Here is a 17,338-nt window from a genome sequence, read left to right on the forward strand (position 1 = left end):
AGCTCAGCCACTGGGATTTTGCCCATTGTGTTTGGTACTGGCTAAGAAAGATGCTTGAATGGATATTATAGCACAACAATCCCAAATAAGAACTTTGATTTGTAAATTAGCTGTTAGCAGCTCTCATAAACACTTCCCGAAGTCCTCCTCCAGCAGCAGAACTAGCTCTTTACTCTCTAAACTGCCAGGCTATTAAGAACAGAAAGGCTTAGGTGGCAAACTCCTGGTGCCTGACTCATGATGAAGAGCTGTGTCTCAGCTCCCTTTGAGCAGGAAGAAGACAGCAAATATTCATCAAGTTTCTCACTTCCTTCCCAGTTACAGCTTGAATTCTTGGAAAACAGAAACCTTCTTGGCACAAGAAGCTGTTATTGAGACCATTTCTTAGCTTCTATCTTCCACCAAAAAAAAAAAAAAAGAGGGAAAAAAACCCCCAACTTATTTACATATTGTGTGTCCATCCCATCCTGCTGTGGATAGTTGGAATCAATTCCATACTTTCCAAAATTCTTCTGGCAGGTTCAAGCCCTGATACCCTATATTCAACATGTGCACTGAAATGAGTTAAAATATATTAACTGCATGTAGAAACTATCCACCTAAATTCAGTGACCTGACCACAGCAGTCATTTCTAAATTAACCAGCAGAGCCAGGATATTACCAGCTACTGTAGGAAGATGTTCTCCGAGTTCCTTTCCCTTTATGATGAGTCTGTGATTATTGCTAGAGCAGTTCACAGCTTTGTGACTACTCTCCAATGAGACCTTTCTTTGTGTATTCTTTACTCTTACAAGCTAATTTTTTGCATTATCTAAGCTGTTCAGGCAGTTCTTTCTTACACAGTCCTGAATAAAGCAGCAAAATTAGTAGAATGAAAATAGAATCAAGCATGCTAATACATCTCTTGCTCTTTCACACCTACTCCCACACTCAGATAACCAGTCGCACACAAACACCCACACTGTGAGTGTTCATCTCCTCTTCCTTCCTTCTGGCTTGTCAGAGACTAAAATAATATGGTGATTTCCACCACTCATGCTACAACGTCACTGTGTGGGTCAGTTAAAATGCTTCAAACACTAGTAAGATGGGTAGATGAGAAAACCAATCACTTCATGATAATTACAACAAGTCCGGGTTTTTTATTCTTGCTGGGAAAAGAAAAAAAATATATATAAAAGGGCAAACAAACATCTGGAACAAGTATCACCTGACTGTGACAGAATGTGCCTATTAACTGTGTCCTCTACAGGCTAATTGCTCGAGTTACTGAAGCCTCCCAGCTCTCTCTAATTCTGGGTAATGTTTTGTTTCATAAGCAATTTGCCATGTTTATTCATTTCCCTATCTAGCTCATTTGCACTTGCAAAGAATGAAAAGGAGGCAATGTTTGAATGGTCGCATAAACCCATAAGAGAATTAATTACTTTTATGCAGGATCTAATTCATGTAGGAAAAAGGGAGTTGTGGGATTTTGATTTTTTTTTCCCCTCTGTATCATACTCTCAAAAGCAGTCTGTACACACATATATTATACCTAATGAAATTCATAAAATAAGCAAATATTCCATCTGCACATCCAAGTATGGTCTCTTGGCTGACTACAAAATTAACCTGATACTTGTCCATGTGAAAAACAAGGAAAAGATTGATGCAAAACTAGCCATGTCTGAGTTTAATTGAACTAAAAAACAAAATACCAAAATAGCACAATTTTATACGCCACAATTCCCAACTACAATGCAACATTTGCAGTTTCTGTAAAGAGTTATTTCAGATGCACAAAGGGATGTGAATAGCTAACAATTTTTTAAACATTCAACCAACTATCATCATAACAGAGTAATTTTCTTTACATAATTCTCATCACAAGCTGGAGAATGCATGGGCAAAGGTTGAAATAAAGTCCATGAGTTCACCCCACCTGTAAGCACATTCCTTCTCCCCAGGTCACTATTGATTAACAAAGACTTGTGTATGAACCTGTAGCCAACAAAGGCCTACCTGGCTCTTAGCAAGCTCCTCACAGAAGGAACTCTCAACATGAGGCTACATTTCATGGGACACACAGGAGTTCCTGAGAAAACCTGCATTTATCGCATCGGTTATTTATTTAAAAGCCAAGGCTCTGAGTGCGGAAGACAAGTTTTGCTAATTTCAGTAATTAACTGAGTCAGCTGAGAAGCTGGTGAAGCACCAGGCTGGTGTTTTGCAGCGCCCCAGAGGGATGGAGGAATGCAGGAAGATGCCGCTGCCAGAAGCTTCAAGCAGGGAGGTGACTCGGAGTGGAAATGACTCCTCGGTCACCCGTGGAAATGACAGCACATCATCCACCGCACACACCTCCTCCCGGAGGATGCCCTGCTGCCATCATACAACACGACAGGGCCAAGAACAGCGTTAATTGCAGTACGTGTCCGGTAGAATCAAAGCATTTTGGTTTGCAGCGTGTCTTGGGTCGGCTGGAGGTGGGCGCAGAGCTCTCGCAGCCTCACCGCTCTGGGAGCGCCCACCCAGGGACTCAGACATATTCACCGCTCTCCCAGTGTTTGATGGGGTTTTCTAAGATTCTGATTCTAAACACAACAGCATGTGTTTTGCAAGTGTTTAGAAAACTTTGTAGAACTTTTTAAAAAACTTTTTAAACGTGTCTTTAAAAAACTTTGCATGTGTTCTTTATTCTATCTCCCGAGTGTTACCTATGGATGATGTGCTCAGGTGTGATAGCGCACAGCGGGGCACACCCATTTCGCTGCCCAGGTACAAAGCCGGGATGTAAGAGCAAGTCCTCGAACCAGAGCGCTTATTGCTTTACAAGGTGCACGAACACACAACATCCGTGTGGACACGAGCTTTCCACGCTGCCCAGGACAGCTTATTTACAGCTAGATCCCTTCCCCTCCTGCTCTTCAGTGAGGCGAGAAAGAGCTTCACACAGGCAAGTAACCTCCATTCAAACCGGGGAGTGGGCAACAGCAGCACCACATTGTTTTTCTGTATTTAATAGTCCCGGCTGTCAGCCGGAGAGGCTGAGGCCGACCCAGCACCGCGCGGCCTCCCTCTCGCACGTGGCAGCACCCGAGGGACACCGAGAGACAAGGCTTGCCCTGAGCGCGGGGTCACCAAGGGCATATAGCTTCCGCATTGTCACGGGCTGGCGCGCAGTGACCAGAGGAGGTGACAGAGCGAGGCCCCGGACACCCAAGCCGCCGCCGGCCTGGCGCTGAGGGGCGTGAAGGGCTGAGGGGCGTGCGGGGCTGAGGGGCGTGCGGGGCTGAGGGCCCCGCCCCCGGGCCCGCCCCGCTCCCTGTTTACCCACAGGCTGTGCACGTGGTGGCCGCGCCGCGCCATTGGCCCGCGCGCCGGGGCCCTGCCGCCCTCTCGCCAATCGCCGCGCTGTCCACGCGCGCTCACCCGCGCGCGATTGGCCCCACCGCGGCGATCACGCAGCGTGACGCACTTCGGGCGTGCGCCCGCCGAGTACCAATGAGGCGGGGGCGCAGGGGCGGCCCGCGGCGAATGGCGGCGCGCGGGGCCGCGGGGCGGCCAATGGGCAGCGCGCGGGGGCGGGACGCGGCGCCGCGGGCGCTGGCGAAGACGGGCGGGTTTAAAGCGCTCGGCGAGGGCGGGCGCGGTTCCCCCGCGGCCGGGGAGCGATGGCGGCGGCCGGGCCGGGCCCCGGGGCCGGCGGCGCGGTGAAGACGCTGGCCCTGGTGCTGGAGGACGAGGCCCGGCGCGGCGGAGGCGGCGGCGGTTACTGTAGCGGGGACACGGTGTCCGGGCAGGTGCTGCTGGAGCTGGCGGGGCCGCTGCCGCTCCGCGGGCTGCGCCTGGAGGCCGCGGGCCGGGCGCGCGTAGCTTGGAGCGAGAGCCCCGGCGCGGTAGCCGGGGCGGGCACGTGGGGGGTGGCCGTGCGGGCCCCGGGGCCGGGGCCGCGGCGGGAGGCCGAGGTGCGGTACCTGGACATCCGGCAGAGCCTCCTGCGGGACCCACCCGAAGGTGAGGCGGGACCGGGAGGGGAGCGCGGGCCCGGCCGCAGCGGGGGTGGGACCGGGGGAGCGGCGCTGCGGGAGCGGGGAAAGGCTGCGGGAAGGCGCCCACGGCCGGCAGCGAGGGGGAGGCGGATGGAGGAACGCTCCGGGTGGAAATGGGCCCGAAGACACGGACACGGCCGCTGGGGCCGGGACGCGAGCAGGACAGCGGCTGCCACAGCGTTCAGCCGTGTGCCTGGGGAAGCCGCGCTGCCCCATTCCTGGCCCCGCGATTCCCTGTGGGGTGTCTGCAAAACGCGGAGCGGGGCTGGAATTAAATCCGCAGCCCTGTTCCCTGCGCTGCGTGGGTTTCTTGCAGAGGCTCGGCCCGGCTCTGGATTCCATCGGGCCCCTCCGCGCGGGGTCTGCTGGACAAGCGGCTCCTGGGAAGCTGCCGTGGAAGAGCCTGGAAGCAGTCGGGCTCATCCAATGGATTAAGGAGACAGAGGAAGCTCGCTGTTGCGGAGCTCTGTCACACAGACACTGCAGCACTATGGCAGTGATAAAAAATTACAGCCAGAACAAGGAGGTTTAGTTCTGTAAGGGTGAAACGCAACTCGGGCTGATGTGTAGGGAAAGCTGATTTAGGCCTTGTAAACTGTGTAACCATAGGCCCGATATTAATAAATTGGGAGATTATATGTTTATAGCATTTCTTCATGCTGACCTTAAATGGCAGTTTTTCGGCACAGATGTTAGTTTAATTGTTAATTGGAAAAGTAGATTAATTGCTGTCCTGATGAAAAGAAACTTACTCCATGCTTTGCAGAAGCCATTTTGGATTAGAAATTGGCCAGAGTCCTGAAGTGAATCTCAAGGTCTCCCATGTTTCCTTGATTTATTTTTTTCATTGAAATCCCATCACAGCATAAATAAAGCATGGGCCACATTCCAGAACCCACTGGGATCAATAAGAATTTGCATTTGGGTGTTTTTTATACATAAATAATTTATAAAAAAAGTCTGCTTTGTTCTATTTCTGCAATAACTAAAACATACTATTCATTCTTATTCTACAGGTGAGGAAAATTTAATTCTTCTAGATGGAAGACATGAATTTCCGTTCAGCTTTCAGCTCCCTCAAGAGTAAGTTCAATAATCCAACCTGAAGGGATTTTGCTGGATGCTGCTTGTAGTGGAACATTAACTTAATGTAATTTGACTTGTGTTTTTTTTAGTATCAGCTTTATATATGTGTCTTAATCAAGCACCACACAGACAGGCCTTGTTTGCTTCAGCTTCCCCAAGCTCCTAAAAGTACAACCTGTAAACTGGGAAATGTTTACATACACAGAAAGTGTTAATGTTTGGAGCTGCATTATTAATGGGGGGTAATGGTTTTATGACTGATTTTTTTTCAGACCTCTGGTGACCTCTTTTACTGGGAAGTATGGCAGTATCCAGTACTACGTGAAAGCAGTTCTGGAGAGGCCTGCTGTACCTGACCAGAGTGTGCAGACAGAGCTCCAGATCATCAGCCATATTGACGTCAGCTCACCAGCTCTCTTGGTAAGAGGTCCCCCACTCCTCCTCCCTGTAAAGCCAGCTGCAAATAAACCATTTCCAAGCAGCATTCACATCCAGCCGTAACCCTTCCCATGTTATTCCAGAGCATCATTTTCTGACTTCTGAAAGCATATAAGCTCCCTAAGCTTTTCTCTATAAATAGATGATCTTAGGTTGTGTGAATAGCAAACAGTGGCTTTTTTAATACCATTGATTACATCCCTGCTGGCGGAGATGCTCCTGCCAAAAAGTTAGGCAGGCTTCAGATGCATAAATAAGGCTTAATAATAGTAATGCACCAGTGCAGAGTAGTTACTCTTAGCAGAGCAACTACATTCACAAGCCTGCAGTGTCCTAAACTCTACAATAATAGTAGGTTGAGGAACAGTAATTAGAGAAGAGTATTAATCATGCCCAGCCTGTCATTTAGGCTCTGGCCATTATGTTACATATCCCTGCATTTTGCATGTCGTTTTCTAACATGAAGTGTGTGCACGCAGCTGCTCCAGAGATCCTTTCAGTTATTTCCCTATGACAGATTTGGCCACATTAAAGCATTGAGTTTTTAATAATCACTGGAAATACTGTAGAGTAATAAGAAAGATCAGGCATTAAGTAATGAGTAAATAGGCAAGATGGAAGCTAATGAGCTGGATTCTTTTATCTCTACCCATATTATGAAAATAATATAAAATTATACCTTGCACTTTCATGATAGCAACTGGATCTAAATGGTTATTCATTTAAATATGAATGAGTAATTTCTATTTTATTTTAAATGGTGGGATAATTTTAACGTCATGACATGAACGTAGAAAATAGATGTTTTGAGCAGGCTTTTTTTCCCCCCTCATTACATGCTTACATTTTAATCCATTCTAGGGAGAACTTAGGGTATTTTGGCAGTGACATCTGTAAGCAGAATAGTCTTTATATTCAGCAGTTAGAAATTTGAAGGCATCATACCCACATTCTGTCAGGACAGAGCAGACCATAGGTTACTGCATAGAAGAGGCCTGTGGGACACATCAGGAAGGCAGTGCCAGTCTTAATGGATTCCAAGGCTTCAACCAAAAAGTGCAAAACAGGTTTTTTTCATTACAATAAAGAAAATACAAAACCATTTTGCTTTATTGTACTGACTGGGTATCACTGCCCAGTAAATCATTTTGAGTAGCTTTCATCCTGGCTTGGACCCTTGATGTGTGTGCATGTGAGTTTATTTTAATGAAAATGTTACAGGCAGTGTAAATGTCATCCAGTACGACATCCTTTAATAATTAAGATGGTTTTTGTCAAGCTTCTAAATTTTTGGGGAGTTTTTGTGGCTTGCAAGTAATGAAGGTGCATCCCCTTAGCCCAGTGTCTATATATATACACGTTTATCCTTTCTTAAAGATACAAAGGTAAAAAAAAATTACCTGCTTAACTGTTAGTTGTTTGCAGATAAAATTAATTCTGCACTCTTCTGCACTGAGAAACATGGGGATAAACACCACAGAACTCCAGGAAACCTTTGAAAAGTTCATTTTGAAGACAAAGCACCATGCAAAGACACATTTGTATGTGTTACTTAGTACAGTCTAAATACAGGTTGGGATTTCAAAAGAGAAGTGTTCAGCTTGCCAAACCTTGGTTCTATTTCACATGGTGACAAAACTACAGTTGCAGTGTGAAGTTTGGGGATTCAGGTCATGTGGGTTTTAGAGCTGGGTTGCAGTGACTGATACACATAACACTAAATTGCAAGTGATTGAGAGCTTTATCCCATAAAATAAAAAATACTTTATATTTTATAGACACCTGTTCTAAGAAGTCAGGAGAAGATGGTTGGCTGTTGGTTTTTCACCTCTGGGCCAGTGTCTCTCAGTGCCAAAATCGAGAGGAAGGGATACTGTAATGGTAAGAGTAGTTATCTTAAAAATGTAAATACTAAGCATCCAGTAGGTCGGGTTTTGTTTCTTTATCAGTGAAGCCAACACTTTGCAGTTCAAAGAATAATTCTGTTTAATAGAAGTAAATTAAGATCCATGTGAATTTAATTTTTTTAAAAAGCATCTCACCTGAAGTCTTGTTAATAATGTTACAAAACATCCATGTATATTTGAGTGTAAAAAACAACAAAATGTTTTTATCTGGGATAAAATACTTAATTGGGATGTAATTAGTTTTTACATCCTATTTGTATAGGTTTACACTTCAGTAAGAATGAGCTTTAACAGCTTCTTCATGTTGATAACATTAGATACATTGAGAAAACAAAATAAGACATCCTGGAATTCATTTAGTACTATATAAAATGATGATTGGGGAGAAATTTGCAAATAAAGCTTTTATAGGTTGTTCATATTATGCATAATGTTTCAAAATGAATCATTGTTTATGTGTAAAACATAGTAGGTGGCTGTAATTCTGTCTGGATACCACTCTGGAAAAAAATAACTGGCTTGAGGAAACCTACCAACTATTGTTCTCATAACACTGCAGATGATGTACGTGCTGTGTAACGTGCTTTGATATTCCCAGAGGAAAGCTGGTAAATACAAATTATTCATTGGACTTTTTCTGTCTCGAAGGGGAAGCCATCCCTATCTATGCAGAAATTGAGAACTGCTCTTCTCGCTTGATTGTTCCAAAAGCTGCCATTTTCCAAACACAAACTTACCTGGCCAGTGGGAAGACAAAAACCTTCCGTCAGATGGTTGCCAATGTCCGAGGAAACCACATTGCCTCTGGGAGTACAGATACCTGGAATGGGAAAACTCTGAAAATTCCACCTGTATCCCCATCTATACTTGACTGCTGCATTATTAGAGTAGAATATTCATTAGCTGTAAGTATTGGGTTTTCAAATGTACAAATGTTAGATACTGCATTCAACTGGGGACAGAAGAATTTACTTAAGTAGCTGTTAGGTTTTTAACTTGGGAATGACAATAAATACAAATCGAGGGAAAGGTATCCCAGCCCATGGCAAGGGGTTAGAACTAGATGATCTTTTAGGTCCCTTCTAATCCAAATCATTCTGTGACTCTGAAAAATAAATATCATAAACCACATACATGAGAGACTGAAGGTCATGAGGAGATTCTGAGATGGAAAGATGGGAATCGTGGAAAAGGGAAAAATCTTTCTGACGAAGAAGCAGCTTATGCAGGGATTATTTTGGGAAAGCATTGCAAGCTGAATGGGGTCCTCAAGTGATGCTTTCCAGAAATGGGAAGATAAGACTGAAAGTCAAGTGTGTAATTAGTTTGTCAAGATGGTTTTTATTTTTTTAATGCCACTTAGAGACAAGTTACAGAAAGAAGGAAGCTGCTGAAAAGTAAGGAAAGCTGCCAGGGTATTAGCTAAGCATATCTGGGATGACAAAGCTCTTAATTTTTAAATCTGCAGTGTAGGGAGTAGGGCAGCTTTTAAGAGCAGCATTCAGTGGGGTCTCATGATGTTTTTTTTCTTCTGTTTGGGGGTTGTCACATAGGTGTATATCCATATTCCTGGTGCTAAGAAATTGATGATTGAAATGCCTCTGGTGATTGGCACTATTCCATGTATTGGATTTTCAAGCAGAAACTCCAGCATTACCAGCCAATTTAGTATGGATATGAGTTGGCTGGCATTGACCATGCCTGAACACCCTGAAGGTAATAAATAACATATTGAACTCTCTCTAATCCAGCACAGCACTCTCTGCAGCAGATGGGTGCAGTGCCAGTTTAAGGGCACTGCCAGGGATGTAGGCCATAGAAGTATGACTCGAGTAGTCTTAAATTGAGCTCCAAAGCAATTGGTAAGGTTACCCCAACTCCAGCCTTCCTGAAGTCTCTCTGTTCCCCATCTGACTGAAACAAGTAACTTCTGATGGTGGGAATATTCTACCCATTACTGAATATAACCTGATAAAACACAGGTTTGCTGCTGGAGTTGTCCTAAAAGCACAGCACTCTCTGTATTCCTGCTGAATCACCTGAGTTTACTGAAAACATAATTTCAGTTACAGCGTTTGAGTTCAGTGCACTTCCAGTACAGTTTTCATGGTCCTGGAATGCATGGATACTGTATTGTAGATGTTCTTCCTGTGAGTGAGTGAATAGTTTGAAATGTGACAGAAGCATCCCTTGTGTTTCAGCACCACCAAATTATGCTGATGTAGTGTCTGAGGAAGAGTTTTCCAGACATGTTCCTGCTTATCCACCACCCATTGACTGTGAGGAACAGTTGTGTTGTCCTGTCTTTGCTTACATACAAGAGTTCCGGTTTCAGCCTCCACCTCTTTATTCAGAGGTAAGAAAATAAATAGCAGGTGGTGCTTTTGTCAGATGGGAAAAAAAAAAACCAACCCAAACACATACCTAAATGCAGGAATTGCAGGCAGTAATTGTTGTGTTTCTTCTCTACTTAGATTGATCCACATCCAACTGATGTAGAAGAAGTTCAGCCCGTTTCATTTATGCTCTGAAGAGGACTTGTAATGAGCATCATTGTGATGAATGTCTTAATCTTTCTGCTGCTTAAGCTGGTAGTGCAGCTAAAAAGGAAACAGTTTTCTTTTTCAAAACTTCAGTCTGTGTATGAGAAAGGCAAAGGAAAATGGAGGAGGAGGTATGAGCACGTTTGGTGATTAAAGTGAACCTGCTGGATTATTCTGCACAGAGGATAACAGGGGAGCAGCTAAGCTTGGGATACTTGAGAAGTACCTGAAAATACTGAAACGAAAATGCATTAAAGAAATACTGAATGTTTTCCAAAAAGTGGATACACTACACAAAGTACAAGGAGGAGGTGTGTGGATCTTCTGAAGAGAAAAGAATTTATATTTTGTTTGCAATGCTCTGGAAGAATGTACATAGTGATGTTGAGAACTCCTGTAGTAGAACAGAATGTGGGGTAAGAAAACATTTCCAGAAGATTCCAGTGTTCAAGAGGCTTCAGCTTTGCACTGTCTGCATCCAGAAAAGGAACACTACTGCAACTCAGAGCAAAGTGTTTACTTCGTATTTGATGGGAACCTGCCCTTCTCACAACTGCCACGTGGTACTATTTCCTCATTATCATGATCCTGAGGACACCGTGGATGACAGAATGGCTATTATGCAATATTATAAAGGCAACCATTTCCTGAATGCAAGACACAAGTGTGGAACAGAACAGTGAACTTTGAGATGAGCTTGTGCACTATGCTTTCTTTCAAGGGATTTCTTAAGGGAATTATTCTAACCTCTTCTACTGTGAGTTCTTCTTCTGCATCTTAAGCCTATGGATAGCACGATGGGGGGAAGCATGGCAAGGGAGAAACCTTTTGCCAGCAGCAAGTATACTTAGCAAAATAGACAATATTTATTTATTCAAAAGCCTTTATAAGCCTACCTCTGTTTTGGATATTTACTTACGGTCAGATTTGAGACCAAAAACAAGTCTTGTTAAGGCTCCAGTATACTTCAAGGTTCTCAAAGGGACCCTAAATGGTTTCTGTGGTTAGTGAATGAGATACGAGGTGTAGGGAGAGGTGTAAATATACCCAGAATAGACATAGCTTATAACTGAAGTGAAAGCAGACATCAGGGGAACAAAGTCCTCTGGTAATGGCACAAAGCTTTTCATTACTCCTGCATTTTTGTCTAAAGATCTATTGTCAGGGCCTGCACTGGTCATTTGCTATCCATACTGTATTTGTTGGTGTGTTTCCTTGTTTGTTTTTGCTGTTTAACTTTGTTTTGGTGCAATATTTTAATGTTTTCTTCCTCAGGTCATTTAGAACAGTGAGAGTTTGTTGCTGCTAAGAGTGAAGGCACAGCATTTACTTGCCCTTCTGCTGCCTTCATTTAAAAGTAGAATGTTTGCTTCCTGCCAGCCATCAATTTGGATCAGTAAACAATCACCAACAGATCACTTACAGGAGCAGAAAACAGCATTGTCTGCATGCATGTTTACAGTCCTGTCTTTGAAATACAGGGGATTTTGGACTACTAGAAATACTCCATATGTCTTACAGAAGAGTTTGGGGTTAAAACCCGGTGCTTCATGTGGTAAAACAGTGTACTTTTTCTGATAACTACAAAAATAGTAATTTAGTTTCCTTCATTTCATCAATAACTGCAGTTTAAACAAAGTCTAAAGGGTTTTTTATTAAATCTGACTTCACTTAAGGGATTTTTCTACAGGCATACACGGATATATATTTTTAGTCTTCTTTTGGTATAACTTCCTTACATTGTCTAATTTCTAGCACTTCACCTCAAATCACTTTTGCATCAGTGAAAGATGTGAAAGACACACTGGTGAAAATTCACGTTTCCAAACTGCAGTTACTCCTTTCATTTGAAACATTAAGTATTGTCTTCTATAGCAAATGCAGCTTTAACCAAAATTTGAGTGCATGATTTGGAAAGGACATTCTAAAAATGATTATTTAAGTCTCAAGGTGTGGCTCTCATGCCTTTTTATTTAAGTGAAGGCCTGCCCATAACAACCAATGCAGGATTTTCATTCACATCATCTGGAAATGGAACAAGCATCTTTTCCTTAAACAGATACCATTACAGTTACTTGAAAAGTAATTTGGTCGTGTATTAACTTGCATGGTAATCATTCATAATATTAGCTTAAAGAACATTAGGTGCTTTTTTGGACTGTAATACCTGATAGGTGATGTGTGCTGCCTGGGTGTAATCGTGGTCAAGCAAACAGCAGTATGAAGGGTAAAGATGTGCTTTTTTTTTTTTTTTTTTTCCTAAGAATCTTTGAGTTGTTTTTTATTCTTTGCAGATAAACTGTGGCCTTAGATTGTTTGCTGCAAAAAAAAGTCAACTATCATGTGTTTCTTAGGAAGCACACATGGCCCTTCAAAGGAGGGGTGAAAGCAAGATTAAGTTCTGCTCTCTGGCACTTGGCTTAGTGCAGAAATTGATCCTTAAAAATAATTACTGTTTGCACAATAATAAGTTCAATATGCAGGGGCTTTGTTTTGATAACTGTGAAACAGTTTAAAAGAGACAAAATAAAAAAAGCTGTTTAACATACAGGAACATGATTGTATTTTGTACTAATGAATGAGCCCCATGGGTTCTTTGTTAATAAAAGTGTCAAATCTACATTGTGCTGTTCATCTCTGGTTTGGTGCTATGTCAAGAAATACCTGTACTCTATTCTACAGACCTCTAATTCTTCTCTGATCTGGGAATTACGCCTTCAACTGTCACTGTTTTAGTTCCCTGAACTATCCATAACCAATAACTGGAACAAATTGATCAAACAGGGCCTACTCCCACCTGTGCTTATTATGTAATAAGGGTTCTTACCTGTAAGGATTGAAAGATGTGAGCTCTAATTGGATTTCTCATCTCATCTATGAATCTTAAAGGATATTTTGTTCCCTTTAGACAAGATTAGAGCAACAAACTAAAGACAAATACATCAGAACATTAGAACCAGAGTACAGGATGACTAAAGCAGTGAACCTGCTGCTGTGGGGAAAGAAGTGACAAACTGTACCTGCCCCACTGCTCACCTGAGCCAGGAGTGAGATGCTAAATCTCCCTCAGGGTCCTGCCTCCCTGGGTTTTAAGGAACAGCAGACAAGTGTTGATTTCTTCTTCCTCTTTGCACTTTTGAAGGAAGATGGCAAATTTCTCAGTGGAAAGTTGAGGTGAAGATGCTGTTCTGAATTGTAGAATCACAGAATAGTTTGGGATGAGAAGGACCTTAAAGCCCCTCCCATCCCAGCTCCTGCAAGGGACTCTTTCCACTATCCCAGTTGCTCCAAGCCCCAGTGTTCAACCTGGCCTTGGTCACTTCCAGGGATGGGGCAGCCACAGCTGCTCTGGGCCACCTGTGCCAGGGAGGAATTTCTTCCCTGGGCCTTGATGGCCAATTCAAGTACCAGAACTAACAGAGAAGTCATCGTTCATGAAAAGGAAAATTCAAAACCTCCAATACTGGTCTTAGGTTCTTCAAAAAGCTCTCTGGCTAAATGATACCTAAATATCTTACCACTAAGTTCACAGTAGCAATTCCACCTCATCCACTGTTTGCTTTTATAGGGGCGTATTTCTGTGACTTATTGCTGAACTAATTAGACTAATCAACGCACAAATTACACACACTGTAATTGTCTATTAAAATATGTTTGGTATTTAAACACGTGGTAAAGAGCTAGGCAGAGATAGACGAGATCCTGCAGGCTCATGTTTGCAGCTCTGACCCTTCTGATGTTTGCATGGAAACATGCAGTTTACGTACAGAGCAAGAGAGATCATTTCATCAACTCCTGGGGCATGTTCCAAATTATCAAAATAGCATGTTCCATGACTTCACCACCCGATTTGGACAGCAAATGGGAACATGTAACTCATTTTGTAAAGTCTCTGCTATATATATAGCAATAAAAACACGTTTGGAGAGCACAGTTTGCAGACAGTGTTGATTTGGAGATAATTAGTTGTTCTACAACTCCTTAAAAAGCCCAGGCATTTGTGCTCTCTTTTCTAGTCAAATTCTGCTGATTTTCAGTGCTCTCTTCAGAGTAGTGACTTAACACAGGGACACAGAACCCAGCCTTCCAACTGCTGCCTTTTCTAAAGCTGGTTATATAACATAGTAACATCAATATGGACAGTACAGGCTGCTGCACAAAGTAAATTCTCCAAAGAACTAATTAGGTCTAGGATGAACCCAGTTCACTTTTAGTATTAACATTTTATATATGGCACAGACAAGGTGACAGTTGTGTTCAAAATTATGTTGTCATTATTTCTAAGCAATTAATAGGAAATGACAGTACAGAAAAGCTCTGCTAGAATATCACTGCATTATTGACATTTTAGGACAAGTGATAATAATAATAATTTAAGTCAAAAGTGATTTTAATGTGGAATAGAAAATGGCAACTCAGGTGGGACTTCACTGGAGTGAAGCTGTGGGCCTTCTGAGCTACACAGGGCAGATTCAACTATACTACTGATAAATCTCCAAACAGGCATCCCTTCAAAAGAAAAGAGATCCTTTTTAGTTTTGGTTTACATTCAGCCACCTGGCTCCCTGTAGGGTGAGTAGAAAAATGAAAGACAAGGTGAAAGTTGGAGCCAGCAGCCATTTTTTGTCAGTGAAAAGCTGATTACTTCAGCACCTTGGAGCAGTTATCAGCCTCCCCATAAATGAGGTGCTGGGCACTGAGAGAGGTGAGAACAGAAGGATTGGCAAAAGTTGGATTTTGTCTGCAAGGTTTTAAACAGGTTGTTACACACCCAGAAAGATCCCAGGTCTCTGTATAGGCCACTCCTATTTGATGTCATGTTTAGGCTCAGGTTGTGTTGGTCACAACCTATCAGACCCCAGTTTGGGGAGAAAGTGATTCTTATTGCTGAACTAATTAGGCTAATCAATGCACAAAATGGAGCACAAGTGACAAAAGTTACAGTTTCATTTGTAAATTCAAGGCACAAAATGCTTTTCTCCTATGTCTTAATGTGATGTGACCAATTCAATAGCCTTTACAAATTAGAAAGATACCAAGAAAGGAAATATTCTGCCATCCCAAGTGTAAAATGAGAGCAGAAAGGGAAAAGCATTGACTGGCCTGATGGATTCTCCTTCTAGTGTCCTGGAGGAGGAGAGGGTTTAAGGTCCAGACAGGCTGATCAAGTGTTGCACACTGTGGCCCAGAAGTGGCGTTTTGGCGTGAGCACATCTCCCCCTCGCTCAGATCCTGGAGCAGGTTGGCCTCACCCAGTACCTGCCATGCAACAGTCAGACCTGCTTAGCACAAGGGAGCAAGATCAGAAAGGCTGGAATTCAAAGGGGCCCTCCCAAGCTGCAGCCAGACCTTCTCCCATGGCAGGGCTGGAGCAGCTGTGCTGTCACCTGCAAAGATGTGAGTGACACAACGAGCTCCTCTGACCTGCCTGGGAGTCTCTCACTCCGGGGGCAAAGAACTGGAGATGTCTGTTTGCAGAGTGTGAAATAGAAAGGTCTCCAGGAAGGGCAGTTCTGCAGACTTTCCCTCATGTGATCCCACCTGCCATCGCTGCGAGAGGACTTTACACTCATCCAAACAAATTAACAATTCATTTCCAGCCCTGACATGAAGATTAACCCTGCCAATTAATTCCTTAATCTCTTGCTGCTGACAAGGCTCACAGTTGCCATGTGGATGCTTGTCCACTGGGGCCTGGAGCAGGGCCATTCTGTTTAATTAATGCTGCATCCAGGAGACTGTGGAGCTGATGCTCAAACATATTCCAGCAATACAAACCAGAGCAGCACCTCACACAAGTGCAGGCACCATCTCAGTGCCTGTGGCATCTTTTGCTGCATAAACGGGGTACTTTAACCAATCCAGAGACATTTAGCCACGGTTTACTTGTACAAAAATGCTTCTTGGTTATCTTTTTTCACGTTCCCGGTAGCAGCAGGAAAAAAACAACCCACAGAACTATGTCAGACTCCTTCCTCCTGCCTTAGACAGCTGACAAGATGTTGGGTTTGGGGCTGCAGGGAGGAGGGGCAGCCATGCTGAGGCTGCTTCAGAGGGACAGGTTAGATGAGAACTCAACTGACACGGGTCTGGAAATGTGTGAAGAACAGTAAAAAGGAAAAGTGATGCTCAGTCACCTCGGAGAGTCTCTGTAAAACTGCTGTAACAAATTGGGTCAATTTTCCTTTGTTTCTATAGGTTTTGCCATGTATAATTAAACAGACCCTGCCCATTAAAGTGCTTTACAAAATGAACTAATACTCAATAATATCTATGAATAATATTAAATTAAAGACTAAAACCTCTGGACATATTAACCAGGAAATTGCAGGTGTATAAACTAAGCAAGCAACAAAACCCCCATAATTTAGTGCCTGTTACAACTAGTCTAGTGGGTGGAATGAGTGAAGGGATCCCAGAACTGCAGGGAACACATTGTATAAACACACAGTAAATGGTGTTTACAGAGAAGTACAAGGAGAGAGGCAGGATGATACACTGGACAGGACACTCTGCTCCACATTGAAGTTGGGCAATATCTGCCTTGGGGTTTTGTTGTTATTGTTGTTTTTCATGGATTTGGGCTCAGTGCTCAATTATACACTGAGCTCCCTTCACCCAGGAAGGATCGAGGCCCCAGAGGCAAGAAAAGCCTGGATTTTCCTGCAGACCTCTGCCCACCTGCTCCTGAGAGGGCAAAAGAAACATCTGCAGTTGGGGAGTTAGGAAAGGGGAAACAACATTCAATGCAAAAATTGCATCTACCTGATTGGAGTAAGCTGTGCAGCTGTATCTGTCACTGGTCACACTGGAGATGTGTTGTCTTCTTCACTTCATCCTTTTCTTTAAGGTGTGCAGCAAAGCCAAGCCCAGTTTGAGGACTGGCAGAGATCAGCATTTCTGCAGTGGAGGTGTCTTCCCAGACACCATGTGTGCCATGTCACTGGAGAGCCATCTCATTGTGTCCTCAGGGTTTGTTTCCATGGGATTTGACAGAAGGACAAGAACCTCATGGGCTGTTGCTCGTGCCATGGCATTTTGTGCAGAAATCTTAAGGTGTCCTTGTTGATTCTTTGCAGTATTTGCTTCACAAAGCCACTTGGTACCAGTCCTCACCAGGATTTGGGGCTCTGGGCATGCATGGCTCAGGGTTAATTTTCTGCTCGCTGCAGGATGATTTGGCAGTTCCTTGCTTTCTGAAGTTGTCACACTGTCTTCTAGGAGCTCCTGTTATAAATAGCTCTTGGGTGGGTGCCAGGGATGTATTTTTTCCAGGCTGAAGCCCAAACCTAGCTGTGAAACATTTGACTATCCAACACAGCACACCAG

At 43.6% G+C, this 17,338-nt stretch overlaps 1 protein-coding gene across 1 annotated transcript; it reads left to right on the forward strand.

Annotated features, from left to right (window-relative positions):
• Positions 1–3,651: 3,651 nt before the first annotated feature.
• Positions 3,652–12,631, forward strand: ARRDC4 (arrestin domain containing 4). The gene is made up of 9 exons (XM_062501418.1): positions 3,652–3,912; positions 3,946–4,000; positions 5,052–5,118; positions 5,394–5,541; positions 7,338–7,440; positions 8,115–8,371; positions 9,020–9,182; positions 9,668–9,822; positions 9,941–12,631. The coding sequence occupies exons 1-9, from the start codon at positions 3,658–3,660 to the stop codon at positions 9,995–9,997; spliced, it is 1,260 nt and encodes a 419-aa protein (XP_062357402.1). The 5' UTR covers positions 3,652–3,657; the 3' UTR covers positions 9,998–12,631.
• The last annotated feature ends 4,707 nt before the right edge of the window (positions 12,632–17,338 follow it).

This window comes from Cinclus cinclus, chromosome 13, assembly GCF_963662255.1.
Source record: "Cinclus cinclus chromosome 13, bCinCin1.1, whole genome shotgun sequence".
NCBI lineage: Eukaryota > Metazoa > Chordata > Aves > Passeriformes > Cinclidae > Cinclus > Cinclus cinclus.